At 45.4% G+C, this 16,039-nt stretch overlaps 3 protein-coding genes across 3 annotated transcripts in view; 1 reads left to right on the plus strand and 2 right to left on the minus strand.

The window, feature by feature from the left end:
- Positions 1 to 977: 977 nt before the first annotated feature.
- wdr83os (WD repeat domain 83 opposite strand) lies at positions 978 to 2,611 on the minus strand. Its single transcript, XM_062530870.1, has 4 exons — positions 2,467 to 2,611; positions 2,023 to 2,128; positions 1,662 to 1,759; positions 978 to 1,366 (listed from the first exon to the last, which is right to left on the minus strand). Exons 1-4 carry the CDS (start codon positions 2,514 to 2,516, stop codon positions 1,300 to 1,302), a joined length of 321 nt encoding a protein of 106 aa, XP_062386854.1. The 5' UTR covers positions 2,517 to 2,611; the 3' UTR covers positions 978 to 1,299.
- Positions 2,612 to 2,748: 137 nt separating this feature from the next.
- Positions 2,749 to 8,863, plus strand: wdr83 (WD repeat domain containing 83). The gene is made up of 9 exons (XM_062530871.1): positions 2,749 to 3,054; positions 3,172 to 3,292; positions 3,548 to 3,653; positions 3,752 to 3,800; positions 3,890 to 4,016; positions 4,390 to 4,457; positions 4,873 to 4,981; positions 5,853 to 5,967; positions 8,590 to 8,863. The coding sequence occupies exons 1-9, from the start codon at positions 2,952 to 2,954 to the stop codon at positions 8,749 to 8,751; spliced, it is 960 nt and encodes a 319-aa protein (XP_062386855.1). The 5' UTR covers positions 2,749 to 2,951; the 3' UTR covers positions 8,752 to 8,863.
- Positions 8,864 to 9,739: 876 nt separating this feature from the next.
- The window catches only part of nomo (nodal modulator), a 39,337-nt gene continuing 33,037 nt past the window's right edge, over positions 9,740 to 16,039 (minus strand). The window contains exons 37-48 of the mRNA XM_062535156.1: positions 15,894 to 15,976; positions 15,529 to 15,688; positions 15,080 to 15,206; positions 14,606 to 14,719; positions 14,144 to 14,271; positions 13,731 to 13,872; positions 13,073 to 13,156; positions 12,811 to 12,921; positions 12,439 to 12,540; positions 11,945 to 12,064; positions 11,435 to 11,527; positions 9,740 to 11,090 (exon numbers count right to left, since the gene is read on the minus strand). Of these exons, the coding sequence (XP_062391140.1) occupies positions 10,959 to 11,090; positions 11,435 to 11,527; positions 11,945 to 12,064; positions 12,439 to 12,540; positions 12,811 to 12,921; positions 13,073 to 13,156; positions 13,731 to 13,872; positions 14,144 to 14,271; positions 14,606 to 14,719; positions 15,080 to 15,206; positions 15,529 to 15,688; positions 15,894 to 15,976 (1,396 nt within the window). The 3' untranslated portion in view covers positions 9,740 to 10,958. The remainder of the gene's footprint in view (positions 11,091 to 11,434; positions 11,528 to 11,944; positions 12,065 to 12,438; positions 12,541 to 12,810; positions 12,922 to 13,072; positions 13,157 to 13,730; positions 13,873 to 14,143; positions 14,272 to 14,605; positions 14,720 to 15,079; positions 15,207 to 15,528; positions 15,689 to 15,893; positions 15,977 to 16,039) is intronic.

Raw genomic sequence — 16,039 nt, forward strand, 5'->3', positions numbered from 1 at the left:
AGGTTAATACAGGGGGACAGTTAAAATGGTATTAATATGGTTCTGTTTCTTTTAACAGGCATAAAACATTGCCATGCAGTTTATGGACAATGTGGTTATAAACAGGAAATGACTGAGTTTTGCTAAGCTCTGTGCCTTGTGTGCATGTTTCGGTTCACAGGAAATGAAGTGGCTGATTTGGAATGATCTGACAGCCTGTAAGCAAGCAACACGAACAACACGTCCAGCATGACACTCCCCTTGGTTCATTGGGTTTCTATGAATGGGTTTGTAAAGTTGGCGGGGGGGACTCATGCCATCAGCCTGTGATGTGAAGCCTGCGCAAGTCGGACTGGTACACGTCATTTGCATTCAGACTTTATATTATGTAAGAGTTTTCATGAAAGAGATTTCTTTTAGCAGGTATCTACGCTACGTTTGCTGGGGTGGCTTTGTCTTACACCGATTCAAGGGCTGGTTACCATAGTAACGGGCACGCGCTCTCTCACACACACACACACACACACACACACGCACACTTATTCTCTGTGAGGGTAACATCAAAACTCTGCAGGTATTTCTGGCTATGTTAGCAGCAAATGTCAACATTATGGCTCACTTGCATGTTTTGCAGTTTATGGTTTTCGTGTGTTTACTGTGATGTTGGAATTTATTTACCATTATGAACAACTTACACCAGCAGGATACAACTAGTACTGTAGTACATCGTAATATTATTATGCATTAGATAAGATGGAACATCAGAACTTCAGAACAACACTGCACTTGCTTTAAGGTTGCCAGCACACACACACGCACACACACACACACACAACCACTCACAAAAAACACACACACGCATTCACACACACAATCACTCACTAATTTATGCAAGCACACACCTAAGCGTGTGCATGCACACACACACACACACTCTGCCCTTCCTGTGCACATGAGTCCCATAAGAGGAATAAAAAGTTAAAGAGGAGTAACTTGAGTTGACGTTAAAAAATCGCTTTTTATTTTATATTATGTGACGTGTGAGTGTAATAAATCAAAACAAATGTTTAAAATGAAGCAGAGCAGTCCATCGTGTGTATCCAACCTTGGAGACAAAACGCTCACTAGGGGGGCCAGCACCTTCACAACCCTCCAGTCCACTCTGACTTCCTGTACTAGCCTGACCCCTTTCCCCGGCATCTTGGAGGGTCAGTGGTCCATCTTGCTCTGCTTCCTGGTTCTCAGGCAGGCCGTCTCTGCGCCTCTCTGGTTTGGTGGTCGCTGCAGAGGCCCGGGCAGTGTTAAAGGCCGGAGCCAGGACTACCAGGGCGGAGACATGGGCTGTGGGTTCTGCAGGTATGACATTACTACGGCTGAGATGGACAACCTGTATGTCAGGAGGAAGAGGAAAGATAGAATAGAGGATGGGAGCAGAAATCAGGACAAAAAAAGATGGGGGGGGGGGGGGGGGGGGGGGGGGGTGTCAATGAAACTGGGTACAAATCCAATGGTAATACCAGCTGTGGTAAGAGTTAAATACTACATGGACAAATGTCTAATTATATACGCCTCCTAAAAAGCAAACTGAGCGGTATCTGACCTATTCGACTATTCGACAAGCTTAAGGACAAAACCTCTTACAATGTGTATGGTGATTCACAATGAATCGGTCCTTCACTTACATGAAACTGCTCATCATCTGTTTGGTGTCTTCCGAGCTGCGCGAGTTGGCAAAACTGATGAATGAACAGTACACTGCAATCCACGCACACCACTTCAGCTATAAAAAAGAGAAAGGTGCACACAGAATTAGAGGGGATGGCACAGTAAAGCACAAGACCATTTATAAGGGACTAAAACGACTATTGATTACACACAGAACATCTGAACAACAACATAACATACTTAGATGCATATCCTGCTGTTTAATCTGTGAAAATGATTCTGAATGGGCTATCCTTTATTAATATATAACAAGCGGGCGGTACACTGGACAAGGGGGTTGTTAAGGGAGTTGATGTGTAACTTGTCAAGGAGGGTCACCTTGAGCATCAGACCACACATGCTGAAGATCATGCCGAGCAGGTTCATGTAGTCTGGTGTAGGGTCCTCCATAGTGGGGTTCGACTCTGTGCTGGGGGCTTTGTAGCTTCAAGTCAAGATATTTTTCAATGTTAGTTCAGTGACAAGCACCAGTACAGCATAGATCATTATCAATTCTTCAGAGATGAACAACTTGTTAAATCACCAAATATTTCAAATACAATCACTGAATGAAAAACACTAAGAAAGAATACATTATCAAGCTTGTGCCATCGAGATTAAAAGTATTACGTTCGTGTCCGACTGTATTAGGAAACATGCTTATCGAATTAGCTAGTTAGCTAGCAACAACAGCCATTGAACCATTAAGTCGCTTGTTAGCCTGAACGACTACGCGTTATTAATTTAAGCCGGTTTCTGGGAACTGACGCTTGATCAACTCACCGAAAAATCTTATTCTGTCTCCGTGGGTCTGCCATGTTATTAGTGGACATAGTATGACACGATGCCCACCTTACTTACTCCTACTTTCAGGATTAAACCCCCACTACGACTTGCCCAGCTGATCAGGAAAAGGAATGCAACTGGGTTTCCGATTACCAACGATACATATTTCAAAGTAAAAGCTCCCAGAATGTGTGTTATTTCCACATGCAATGTTACGAATCCAAAGACTTTTATTTTGACACAACTAATCCCAGAACTCCTCGCGCCATATCACGGAAGTCTCGAGGTTCTGTCCTGTGGGTTCTGTTTATGATTCAAACTACATGTGGGTTTTTGTTTTTTTCAGCTCCAGCAAGAGCCAGTGAACACTTTTTCAAGTTTTGATGCGAAAAGGAAAAAGAATCGGCACTCAACTGACTGTGTTAACAGGAAGATCTGCAACGAAATGCTCCCTCTTCTTGGCTAAAACTTCAGTTTAAAAGATGGCATTTCCACTGCCACGACCCCTGCCTCCTCAGCTTCCACAGCACTTGCACCGAACTATAGATTGTCAACAGGGAGCCGTCAGAGCTGTGCGTTTCAATGGTAAGACAAATGCCATGCATGCTGACTACACTCTGTAGAATAGTATCATCATCTTATTGGAACATGATTTGCCTTAGTTCAGTTGTGCATTAGAGATACAACTTTCTCTTCCCTCAGCCGATGGGAACTATCTGTTGACGTGTGGCAGCGACAAGTCGTTGAAGCTTTGGAGTGTCTCTAGGGGAACCTTACTTAAGGCCTACAGTGGCCATGGTTACGAGGTGCTGGATGCAGATGGGTGAGTACAGTGATGTTAAAGGTGAATGAATATTTGTTTAATAACAATATAAGCATGTCACACTCCTTGTGCGACAAACAGCGAAGGAAGCTCACCTCACAAAGGAGTGCTCTTGCACTAGGCATGCTCACCAATCAGAAATGGCCCAATGTAAAGTGAAATATGGAATATTAAGTTGAAGAAAATCAAATCCAATCAAATATTTTCCCCTAGTGTCTGATGCTCTCAGTCACTTCTCCCTTTCTGCTTTTACAGATCTTACGACAACAGCCAGCTCTGTTCCTGCAGCTCAGACAAGACTGTGATCCTGTGGGACGTGGCGTCGGGACAAGTAACCCGCAAACTGAGAGGCCACGCCGGAGTGAGTGAGCAACGCCCGTAGCCATACGGTTAATGTAAAGGGCCACTTATACTCACTTATATGTTTATTTACACTTTGTCTCCTGCTGCTGTTCCCAGAAAGTCAACTGTGTGCGGTTCAACGAGGAGGCTTCGGTGATCCTGTCAGGTAAGGGAACTTGTAGTTCATCCCAGACAACGTATGCGAATGAGCACTATAGACTGGACTGTACTTACACAGATTCACCCGATGTCTAGGTTCCATCGACGGGACCGTACGATGTTGGGACACCCGCTCACGGAGGTTCGAGCCCATTCAGATTTTCGACGACGCCCGGGATGGAATCAGCAGCCTCGTTGTGTGCGAGCACGAAATCCTAACTGGGTCAGTACCCCAGTCACATTGGACTCTGAAGCGGACATCAGCGGCCTCTTGATCGTGTAGCGCTCACGCTTCACTCATTGGGTGCCTCTCAGTCAGCATTTATACGTCCTCCCTCGCTCCTCGGGCCTCGATCCTCACTGATCTACATAAAGAAAGATAGAAGAAGGGATAGACTATCCCATTGTTGCCGCCCCATCTTTCTTTATGTAGATCAGTGAGGATCGAGGCCCGAGGAGGACGTATAAATGCTGAATGAGAGGCACCTATAGTGGCCTACAGCAGTTTACAGTATGGTGATATGGTGAACGAGTGAAATGATTGATCATACTTACAACTGTCTTGGACTGTGTGTGTGTCTCTCTCTCTCTCGTAGCTCTGTGGATGGGAGAGTGAGGCATTATGACCTGCGTATGGGACAGCTCGATGTAGACTTCATCAACAGTAAGTGTCTTTGGTCTTAACACAAGCAGCACAACACAATACACCCAGGGGGCTAACTGTAGTGTCGCATTTAACATCCATCGGTCCAAGCCAGGATAGATTAGGTACTGTACTAGAGGCTGATTAACTAATACACTGTCTGATCAGCTGATTGTATCATTACCTCCGCCAAGGAGGTTATGTTTTTTATTGGGGTTTGTTTGTTTGTCTGTCTGTTTGTTAACAAAATAACTCAAAAAGTAATGGATGAATTTCGATGACATTTTCAGGGAAGGTCAGAAATGACCCAAGGTGGCGATCTGAATAGTTTAGATTCAATTGTGTAATGTTGTGTGTGTGTGTGTGTGTGTGTGTGTGTGTGTGTGTGTGTGTGTGTGTGTGTGTGTGTGTGTGTGTGTGTGTGTGTGTGTGCCAGGCCCCATCACCTGCGTGTGCTTCAGTCAGGATGGTCAGTGCACGCTCTCCTCCAGCCTGGACTCCACGGTGCGCCTGCTGGACAAGAACACCGGCGAGATGCTGGGAGAGTGAGTGCCCTGCACCCCTCACACCTCACACCTGCTGCTCCTGGGACGAGCCCTCTCTCTCAAACTCTCTCTCTTTCTCTCTCAAACTCTCTCTGGGTGTCTCTCAACATCCCTCCTCGGTCCTCCAGGCTCGTTCCCACTGATCTATAACTAACACTGGATAGACCATCCCATTATTCTTTATCTAGATCAGTGAGGACGAGGACTGAGGAAGGAAGGGAGGATGTATAAAAGATGAATGAGAGGCACCCTATGTCTCTCTCTCTCATGAAGAATCTGTTCCACTGTCTGTATTCCATAGTCCTTCCACAGAGAGTAGTTTGCAGTCAATATTGTGTCTTTATAAACCTCCACTGTGTCTCTGAGAACAGGTAGATTGGTCACTAGCACAAACCCTTTCCAGTCCCGTCTGTCTGATTACTGTAGAAATAGTCTGTATTTCATAGTCCCTTTCAACTTAAATAAACACACATGATGCACATAAACACACATGATGTGCATTCCTAAAGCAGTTACGGGTGCACAGAAAACAACATTGCGCTAATGGTAACTTGAGGACAAACAAAGAAAAGAAGCTTTAAAGTTCGTATTTTGTAGGGAATTATACTTAAGTCTGATTCATTTTGATTTCAAAGTATCTGTGTTAGTTTTGAACATCTCAACTAGAAGCCATCTAGGAGCTGATTGAAAGGGTCTACTGTATGTCTCTTTAGGTGCCTCTCATGCAGCGTTTATACGTCCTCCCTCGCTCGGGGGGGGGGGGGGGCAGGCAATGGGATATAGATCAGTGGGAACGCCCCTCGTTCAAGGATCGAGGAGGCATGTTGAGAGGCACCCTTTATATCCCTCTCCTCTGTGTCTCTGGGAACAGGTACTCGGGTCACCAGAACAAGAGCTACAAGATGGACTGCTGCCTCTCCAGCAAGGACACGCACGTGCTCAGCTGCTCAGAGGACGGCCACGTGTACTACTGGGACCTAGTGGAGGTGAGGAGCACGCAACATAGTGCTGATATAGAGAAGAATAGAGCAGTGTACTACTGGGATCTAGTGGAGGTGAGGAGGACGCAACATAGTGCTGATATAGAGAAGAATAGAGCAGTGTACTACTGGGATCTAGTGGAGGTGAGGAGCACGCAACATAGTGCTGATATAGAGAAGAATAGAGCAGTGTACTACTGGGACCTAGTGGAGGTGAGGAGGACGCAACATAGTGCTGATATAGAGAAGAATAGAGCCGTGTACTACTGGGATCTAGTGGAGGTGAGGAGCACGCAACATAGTGCTGATATAGAGAAGAATAGAGCAGTGTACTACTGGGATCTAGTGGAGGTGAGGAGGACGCAACATAGTGCTGATATAGAGAAGAATAGAGCAGTGTACTACTGGGATCTAGTGGAGGTGAGGAGCACGCAACATAGTGCTGATATAGAGAAGAATAGAGCAGTGTACTACTGGGACCTAGTGGAGGTGAGGAGGACGCAACATAGTGCTGATATAGAGAAGAATAGAGCAGTGTACTACTGGGATCTAGTGGAGGTGAGGAGCACGCAACATAGTGCTGATATAGAGAAGAATAGAGCAGTGTACTACTGGGATCTAGTGGAGGTGAGGAGGACACAACATAGTGCTGATATAGAGAAGAATAGAGCAGTGTACTACTGGGATCTAGTGGAGGTGAGGAGCACGCAACATAGTGCTGATATAGAGAAGAATAGAGCAGTGTACTACTGGGATCTAGTGGAGGTGAGGAGCACGCAACATAGTGCTGATATAGAGAAGAATAGAGCAGTGTACTACTGGGATCTAGTGGAGGTGAGGAGCACGCAACATAGTGCTGATATAGAGAAGAATAGAGCAGTGTACTACTGGGATCTAGTGGAGGTGAGGAGGACACAACATAGTGCTGATATAGAGAAGAATAGAGCAGTGTACTACTGGGATCTAGTGGAGGTGAGGAGGACAAAACATAGTGCTGATATAGAGAAGAATAGAGCAGTGTACTACTGGGATCTAGTGGAGGTGAGGAGGACAAAACATAGTGCTGATATAGAGAAGAATAGAGCAGTGTACTACTGGGATCTAGTGGAGGTGAGGAGGACGCAACATAGTGCTGATATAGAGAAGAATAGAGCAGTGTACTACTGGGACCTAGTGGAGGTGAGGAGGACGCAACATAGTGCTGATATAGAGAAGAATAGAGCAGTGTACTACTGGGATCTAGTGGAGGTGAGGAGCACGCAACATAGTGCTGATATAGAGAAGAATAGAGCAGTGTACTACTGGGATCTAGTGGAGGTGAGGAGGACGCAACATAGTGCTGATATAGAGAAGAATAGAGCAGTGTACTACTGGGATCTAGTGGAGGTGAGGAGGACGCAACATAGTGCTGATATAGAGAAGAATAGAGCAGTGTACTACTGGGATCTAGTGGAGGTGAGGAGCACGCAACATAGTGCTGATATAGAGAAGAATAGAGCAGTGTACTACTGGGATCTAGTGGAGGTGAGGAGCACGCAACATAGTGCTGATATAGAGAAGAATAGAGCAGTGTACTACTGGGATCTAGTGGAGGTGAGGAGCACGCAACATAGTGCTGATATAGAGAAGAATAGAGCAGTGTACTACTGGGATCTAGTGGAGGTGAGGAGCACGCAACATAGTGCTGATATAGAGAAGAATAGAGCAGTGTACTACTGGGACCTAGTGGAGGTGAGGAGGACGCAACATAGTGCTGATATAGAGAAGAATAGAGCAGTGTACTACTGGGATCTAGTGGAGGTGAGGAGCACGCAACATAGTGCTGATATAGAGAAGAATAGAGCAGTGTACTACTGGGATCTAGTGGAGGTGAGGAGGACGCAACATAGTGCTGATATAGAGAAGAATAGAGCAGTGTACTACTGGGATCTAGTGGAGGTGAGGAGGACGCAACATAGTGCTGATATAGAGAAGAATAGAGCAGTGTACTACTGGGATCTAGTGGAGGTGAGGAGCACGCAACATAGTGCTGATATAGAGAAGAATAGAGCAGTGTACTACTGGGATCTAGTGGAGGTGAGGAGGACGCAACATAGTGCTGATATAGAGAAGAATAGAGCAGTGTACTACTGGGATCTAGTGGAGGTGAGGAGCACGCAACATAGTGCTGATATAGAGAAGAATAGAGCAGTGTACTACTGGGATCTAGTGGAGGTGAGGAGGACACAACATAGTGCTGATATAGAGAAGAATAGAGCAGTGTACTACTGGGATCTAGTGGAGGTGAGGAGCACGCAACATAGTGCTGATATAGAGAAGAATAGAGCTGGGAATACAGTTTTGACATTGTGAATATTTTAATTAACATTTTACTTGAAAATGTGTATTCAATATATAACCAAGGAAACTAATAAGGTTGGACAATTGATAGGACAGAATGTTAAAGTTAAACCTTTGGAGGTTAAAACCATTGGCAAAATAGGTTTAAAATGTGTGTTCAATTCATAACCAAGGAAACTTAAAAAGGTTGAGCAATTCATACGTCAGAACGTTAAACTGGAATCTATAATCTATAGAGGTTAAACTATTGTCTAAAACGGACACGCACCTCTGCTTTTCTCACCTCAGGGATCAATCGCGCTGAAGCTGCCCGTAGGCAAAGGGGTCGTCCAATCACTTTCGTTTCACCCGACGGAGCCCTACCTCCTCACCGCAACAGAGGGGCGTGTTCAGGTGTGGGGGGCAGAACCAGAGGAGGAAAACGAAGAGGGCAAGGAGCCTCAAGCATAATGGACGATATGACATTCAGTTTGGGGGAAAAATTGGATATACTTGATGGTGAACAGTGGCCTACCTGAATAGTTTGTTTACATACTTTTGTTTTTTAAAGCAACGAATAAAGTTCTTTATATAAAAAGGTTTATAGGATTTTTTTGTATCTGATAAAGGGACTGGGCCCTGAAACATGTGAAAGGTGGTAAATATTTTTGTACATCCCACCAGATATAGCTGGTGGGATGGTTTTTTTGTATATTTTTTGGGCTTTTTTTTAACAGTGAAGGGTGAGACAGGATGTAAGTCAGAGAGAGAGAGATGGGGTGGGATCGGGAAATGACCGCAGAACTCGAACCCGAGTCCCCGTGTGCACTCTGACCCGTATGTGGCATGGCCTTCTCCGCCACAGCACCCCCAAGTGTGCATACTGTACTTGTACTGACTTTTTCTCCATCCAGACCAGCACCTAGAGTTTATCTTCTCTGGATGTGCGTGTCCTTTATTGACTTATACATTGACTAGATCATGAGGTCATTTGAAACAAGTCATAAATAACACTCTATATCTGCCAGAACTAGATTGCATTAGTCAAGTAAAAGTAGAGATACACAGAATATATTTATCTCTACTGTCCACTTGTATCCCATGGTCCAGACTCCAGACCTTATTTGGAGTGATTGTCCTTAAAACACCAGTCAGAAATGGACCACGACTGACCCTTACTAAAGCCAACATCTGCTGTTACAGAGATGATCCATACAAGTACTCACCAAACTAGGCACCTCGTCATTTCTGCTAACAAAGACCTGTAAAAATTTAGAAATTAGAAAACAATAGCCACAGCATACAAATTGACTAGCGTTCCCCTTTATACTTCTTATGGTTCAGTTTCAAGGATTATGAGAGATATGAAAGATTCTGAAATACTGCATATTTCAACTGGTTCTGCAAAATCTGTGAGACTAGACTACAAATGACCACCTCATGCACCACCACAACAGCGTTTCAGTTCTCCCAAACATCTTTTATTCATCTTTATCAAAAACTCGTTCACTGCTAAACACACTGCTCAGCCTGGCTGCTTTAAAGCTTTGGAAGATATATACAACCAAATCGATAGGAGTTAAACTGCCCGTGGAAGCAGCTTTAGCTTCATTAGTTTTATAAAAAAAAAAAGAAAAAAAATGAAGACAACCAATTCACATAAATTATTGTGTGTTTCCAGTGAATTTGCATTAATGTAGACCATTTTAAAGTTAGTGATATTGTTTCATGGTAACCATTAATAAGACCAAAAAATTGATTCATTTCATCAGTGCTTATAGTTTACGTCCTAAAAAGAGGGATTAATAAATTAATAAATTACTCAATTGATCGATCTATCACTACACTGGTTGACCACAGCTACTGTATGTCTAGGGTGTTCAAGTGGACCTATGTTTGTGATCTTAGCTTTGATCACAAAATTCTTCCTGAGCAACACTTGCACGGCCATGCACGGAAACTCGGACATGCACACACACGTACACACACACTCACACGTTCACATTATACCATCTGCCACAATATCAGGAACCATATATATATATATAAAAGACATAACAGTCACACCCCCCCCAGGTCGACTTCCACTAGACTTAAAAAAATAAACGGTACGAGCGGCGAGCCAGATTGGCAAAACCACAAGATGCAGATCACAACAGGCCATCTGTGAGAGAACCGTTGGATGTATGAAGACCACGTTATGGAGAGTGAAGAATGTTCACCGGAGACCAGAGAGGGGACTTGCTGAGACAGTCCTTGCTGATGGTAATTACTGTTCGGAGTGTCTATATTTCAATTCATATACTTGGTGTCTTGTTTGAAGTTTGTTTGAAATCATCAAAAAATCATCTTCGAAAACATCTTCGAAAAAACACTTGACCTCGAAAGCAGCCGTATTCACACGCACACTAACACACACACACACGCATACAACCAGTCTTCACCGTCTTTGGCTCTTTCATGTGGGTGGTCAGTATAGAGGGGTTTTATAGGCCGCCTGGAGGACGGCCTTCTGAAAGAGGGGACCGTGTGGTCAGTGGTCTGGTGAAGTTAGTGTGGGGAGGGCTGGGCTGGGCTGGGCTCTGGGTCTCTGGGCAGTTGCGGGTGGCGGTAGTGGAGGTGATGGCGGTAGTGGTGGTGGAGGTGATGGCGGTGGGGGATTGGAGGGGCTGGGATATCTACGTGCGGCGCGCCTTGACCCTCTTGGCTTGGCGCTTGGCCTCGTCGATGGCCAGACTGTCCCCGCCGGCCTGGCTCAGGGAGCGCACGCCCTGCACACGGTTGGCCAGCAGCAGCAGCAGAGGGATCACCTGCGGGAGAGGGCAGAGAGGAAGGACCAACAACGTCAGCTTAGGTTTGACCTCTGACCTGCTCTTTAACTTTAAGGATTTATTTTGAAATGATAATAAAAAAAACTAAATTAAAAGAAAATCAGAGAAAAATGCCAAACAACATCAGTTTTGATTGTCTTTGATTTCACTTTTCAAAGGATTCATTTAGAAATGAAAAAAATAAATTATTATATTCATGAATAATTATTTTCCCAGAGATCTTATAATCCAGGACCAAAACAGAGGCACCACTTTTTATAATGATATCAAACAGATGTGTAATTAAGAAACACAAATGAGATGTGAAAGGACTGGAGGAATACCTTCTCGTGGTTGTATGCTGCTAGCAGGATTAATAACGTCAGAGGAAGGGCGATGTAGGATCCCTGAGCCACATCCTGGTCAGGGACTTTCCTCTGAGGGACACAAAAAACAACACCACAGGTAAACGACTCCATTACCAACATGATCATTGAGACATTCATACATAAGCGCAGACACACACACGCAGACGCAAGCATGCACACATAGGCGTGCGCGCACACACACACACACACGCCAAACAACTAGATCGTCGAGATATTCATATAGAGAAGGTATTGTAATCAGAGGTGTCAAGTAACAAACTACTTTAAGTAGTTTTAAAACACGTACTCTTATACTTTTACTTAAGTACAAAGTTTGAGCTGATACTTCCACTTCTACAGAAGTCATTTTAAACCCTAGTATCTTTACTTCTACTTGAGTAATGAATGTGAATACTTGACACCTCTGATTGTAATTAAAGGGGGAAGGGGAACAGATGAGAAAGATGGCCTTGCTGTGGGTCTCACCGAGGGCTTGAAGTTGAGGGTGACGTGCTTGTGGTATCCGGTGGAGGTGAAGGACACCTGGGGGAGGGTGTAGTCGAACTGGGAGCGGGACAGGCTGGTGTCCAGCATCAGCACGTAGCTCTGCAGAGACCAGGAACAACAGGCAGGGGCCGTGTTAGAGCCAGGGGACAACATGACCGTTAAAGTGGGAGTGTTAGGACAGGAACAACATGACCTCTGACACCAGACATGAGGTTCACAGCAGCACACCGTACAACATACAAACAATCGTGTGAGGGCAGCTGGGGATGATCCCAATTTGAATGCTTTCAAATAAAAATAATATCTTTAGTGGGGGGAAATACAGTAGACTCTTCTGAGTGGTACTATTACAAAATCCAACTGCTCAAACTGAATTTCCATTAAAAAAAAAAAAAGCCATTAAGCTCCAAAATGGAATGTCCAACCAAATCACACGCTCATTAAGTTGAAGCGACCAAACAGACGGGTCATACCTCTCCGTCCCTCTTCAGCGGAGTGAAGTGGAAGAAGAAGGACTGGCCAAGCGACACGCTCTGGACGGGGTTGTCCAGATTGTCATTCTTGTACAGCTTCACCTGACGGAGGAAAGACAAGACAGACATGACAATCCAAACACAGATATGCTCTTTTAAACGCTTCGCCTAGTCATTGCCGAAAGTACGAATCTCACATACATTCAGTGGTACACAAATCAAGAGAAATACATCAGGTGTTTAAAACAGAGTGCAAAGTAATCATTCCATTCATAGTCCAAGTATTTATTAACAACAATGTTGTATCGTACATTGCAAGTACCACTCGCAAACCCACAGACCCGCATGGTGCTTGTAGGGGACATCACTTACCCAGAGAGAGGCCAGGTGTTCAGGGGGGGTGATGATATTACCGCTGAGATCAAACTGGTTGATCTGTCGGAACGCAATGATGTGGACGCCCTCGACGTCGTTGCTGGCAACCTACAGTCATCCGACAACAACAACACAACACACCACAACACAAAACAAAAAGAGAAGAACACGTGTTAATCACTGGAATGGCTTGTGACACATGAGTATGAACACATGTTCGTCCAAAGCAGTTTGTCCAGGGCGATCACGTGATGCTCACCTCGATGGAGCGGTGCTGGGGAAGGGCCCGCTCGATGTGCTCGTTGCCCTCGGCCCGGAGCTGGATCAGGTACCTGCACCCAGGCTGCACACACGCACCAGGCACCACACATCAGTCAGACTGGACAGCAGCATCATACAGTAATTTCCCGCATATAAGACGCATTGTGTATAAGCCGCAGGACTGTGTTTTATACAAGTTAAAAGAAACAAATCCAACACGACTGCCCCCCTGAAATTTAGCAAAATCAATGTACAGTATAAGCCGCGGCTGACCGTCTGGGAATTACGGTATACTATCAGTATCACTGATAAAACAAAATGATACACTGACTATTCCTAGCAAAAGGATATGCTATTACTGATAGAACAAAATGATACACTGACTATAACTAGCAAAAGGACACGCTATTACTGAGAGAACAAAATGACACACTGACTATAACTAGCAAATTGATGTAAAGTTTCTGACTAAACAAAATGGGATACAGTGCTGGACAAAGCGAAACTGCACGAGCACGGTGACAGCAAAACACACTGTGTCGTAAAATACACCAGACTGCACTAACGTGACTGACAGCAGGCTGTTCTGTGTTGCTGCGGTTACTATGAGATATACGAGTATAACTGAACTTCCTTAGCGGTGGGGCGCTACTCACCAGCAGGCCGCGCAGTCTGAAGCGTCCGTCATCGTCGGTGACCGTGTCCTCGCTGTAGAGGCTGCACTCGGCCTGGCCCACGGCCTCCACGGCCACGCCCGGCTCCGCGTCGCCGCTCAGCGACTGCACCGAGCCGTAGCAGCTACACAGGGTCAAAGGTTAAAGGTTAAAGGTCAAAGGTGAGGATTGATGAATGATGATCATGAACTGAGCTGTATTAGAAAGTCAAAGAGTACTTAATTGAAAGTTTACTTGTGATGTAAATATATTGTTTACATGTAAACATCACTAAAACAATGTAAACTAATTGTTGGTCTACCTGCAAAGTCATTTTGCAACTTAAATGTCCTCAACAGCCTGCTCCTAAGGTACGCTCTCGTCGGACGGTCAGTGGCGAGAGAGAGGGCTCTTACCTGTAGGCGGTCTTGAAGCCGGTGATGGTGATCTGGAGGTTCTCTCCCTCCTCGATGGTGATCATCTGGGAGGCGGGCTCAAAGCGGAACTCCTTCATCATGGGCTTGAAGTAGTACTGACCTGGGCTCTGGAGCAAAGGACGAGGAGACGGGAGGTTATGGGAGCAGCACACACTGCTAACAGCGCCCCTACCACATACCCCTCTTCTGCTCGCTTCCCATCTCTCTCTCTCTCTACTGTCCTGGGCCGCATTTCCCAGATTCGTTAAGAAGCTCTTAAGTGCTAAAAACTTCTTAGGAGCGTTCTTAGAACGTTCTTAGAGCGCTCCTAAGAAGTTCTTAACACTTAAGAGCTTCTTAACGAATCTGGGAAACCCGGCCCTGTCCGATTAAAGGCATAAAAAGCCCCTCCAAAAATAAATATTTTTAAAATAGAAACAAAGACACGGTGAGTGTGGTTACCAGGTTGTTGAAGGTGAGGAGGCCGGTGTCCTGAGTGAGGAGGTTGGAGCGGAAGTTTCCCCCGCTGAGCGAGAGCAGCACTCCAGACAGGGGCAGGCCTTCCTCCGACTTGATCTGCGTACCACCACAAGGGACAATGAAACAAGTGAGATCACCGCACAAGGGTGTGAGAAGCTAATGACAGCGGAGAGTCACAATCTTCTGCTCTGAAAATCTGTCTGCTTGGAAAATGATTAAAGGATTTAAGATGCATAGACAAATGAATCTCTCCAAATTCATTTCAACAGGATCTTTTCTGCTAAATTATGAAAAGAACGTACACCACAGGAAATAAATAAGTAAATCTACCATAGCAGTCTAAACTGTACTGCTTGGACACACACAGTTAAGGTTAAAGTGATGTGTGTAAATATACAGTACACTTGGCCAACATCACGAGACGTTGGCTGCTGGTGTGAATGTGAGGTACTGTACCTCAAAGGTGACCCCTGCCAGGGCGAAGGCCTTGAAGTCTCCTGACGTGCCCTCCACTGGGGTCAGCACGAAGCCCTCCTTACTGGCGCTGATGTCATACTCCTGGTCACTGTGCAGCGGGCCCACACTGGACACAGCAGCCGCAAGAGAGACAGGAGGTCAGACAGACAGACAGACAGAGACAGACAGACAGACAATTGAGCAGCTTGTGCATGACTCATTAGTCCATTATACATATAGGGTCTTTAAGCTCAATGATAAGAGTTACTGTAAAATTAATCTAGCCACTCCGTAATCGGAATCGTGAGTGGCCTTTTGCTTCTACAGAGAACTGGTGGAGCTGCTCAAGTACTTTTCACTATTTTTTTTCTGTAAAAAAGCACTATGTTGTATTTCAAAATGTAGCGTCATCATATCAGCTGATCTCTGTGCTGCGTGCTGTAACTGACCTGTAGGCCCCGTTGTCATCGGTGAGCACCGTGACGACCGGCTCGGCGACTCCCTTCTGGCTGATGGAGATCTCCACCCCCTTCAGCTCGGGGGACACGCGGCCGTCCAAGAAGAGACCGGCCCGGCCCACGATGTTCACCGTCCCGCCCGGACACGACTCTGCGGAGATGAGGGAGGGAAATAATGAAACAAATAAACAAACAAACAAACAAACAAACAAACAAACAAACCAACAAACTCACACAGACATTCTAAAGGCCCGACTGAAACAAATCACACAAATAGCAAAAGTAATCCTCATTACGCATCCTGCGCACAGTTCGGCACAAAGTCCAGTCCGGCATCATTCGTGAGGTTAACGCACCTCCAGTGATGGTGGCCTCCACTTCCGGTGGGTAGAAGAGGAGCTCCTTGGACGAGGGGGTCACTGTGATCTTCTCTCCAGCCCTGCAGGACAACACGGGACAGCACCATGTAACACGCTGGCTCAACACATGAAACATGAACAGG

This window comes from Sardina pilchardus, chromosome 1 (assembly GCF_963854185.1).
Source record: "Sardina pilchardus chromosome 1, fSarPil1.1, whole genome shotgun sequence".
In the NCBI taxonomy this organism is placed as follows: domain Eukaryota; kingdom Metazoa; phylum Chordata; class Actinopteri; order Clupeiformes; family Clupeidae; genus Sardina; species Sardina pilchardus.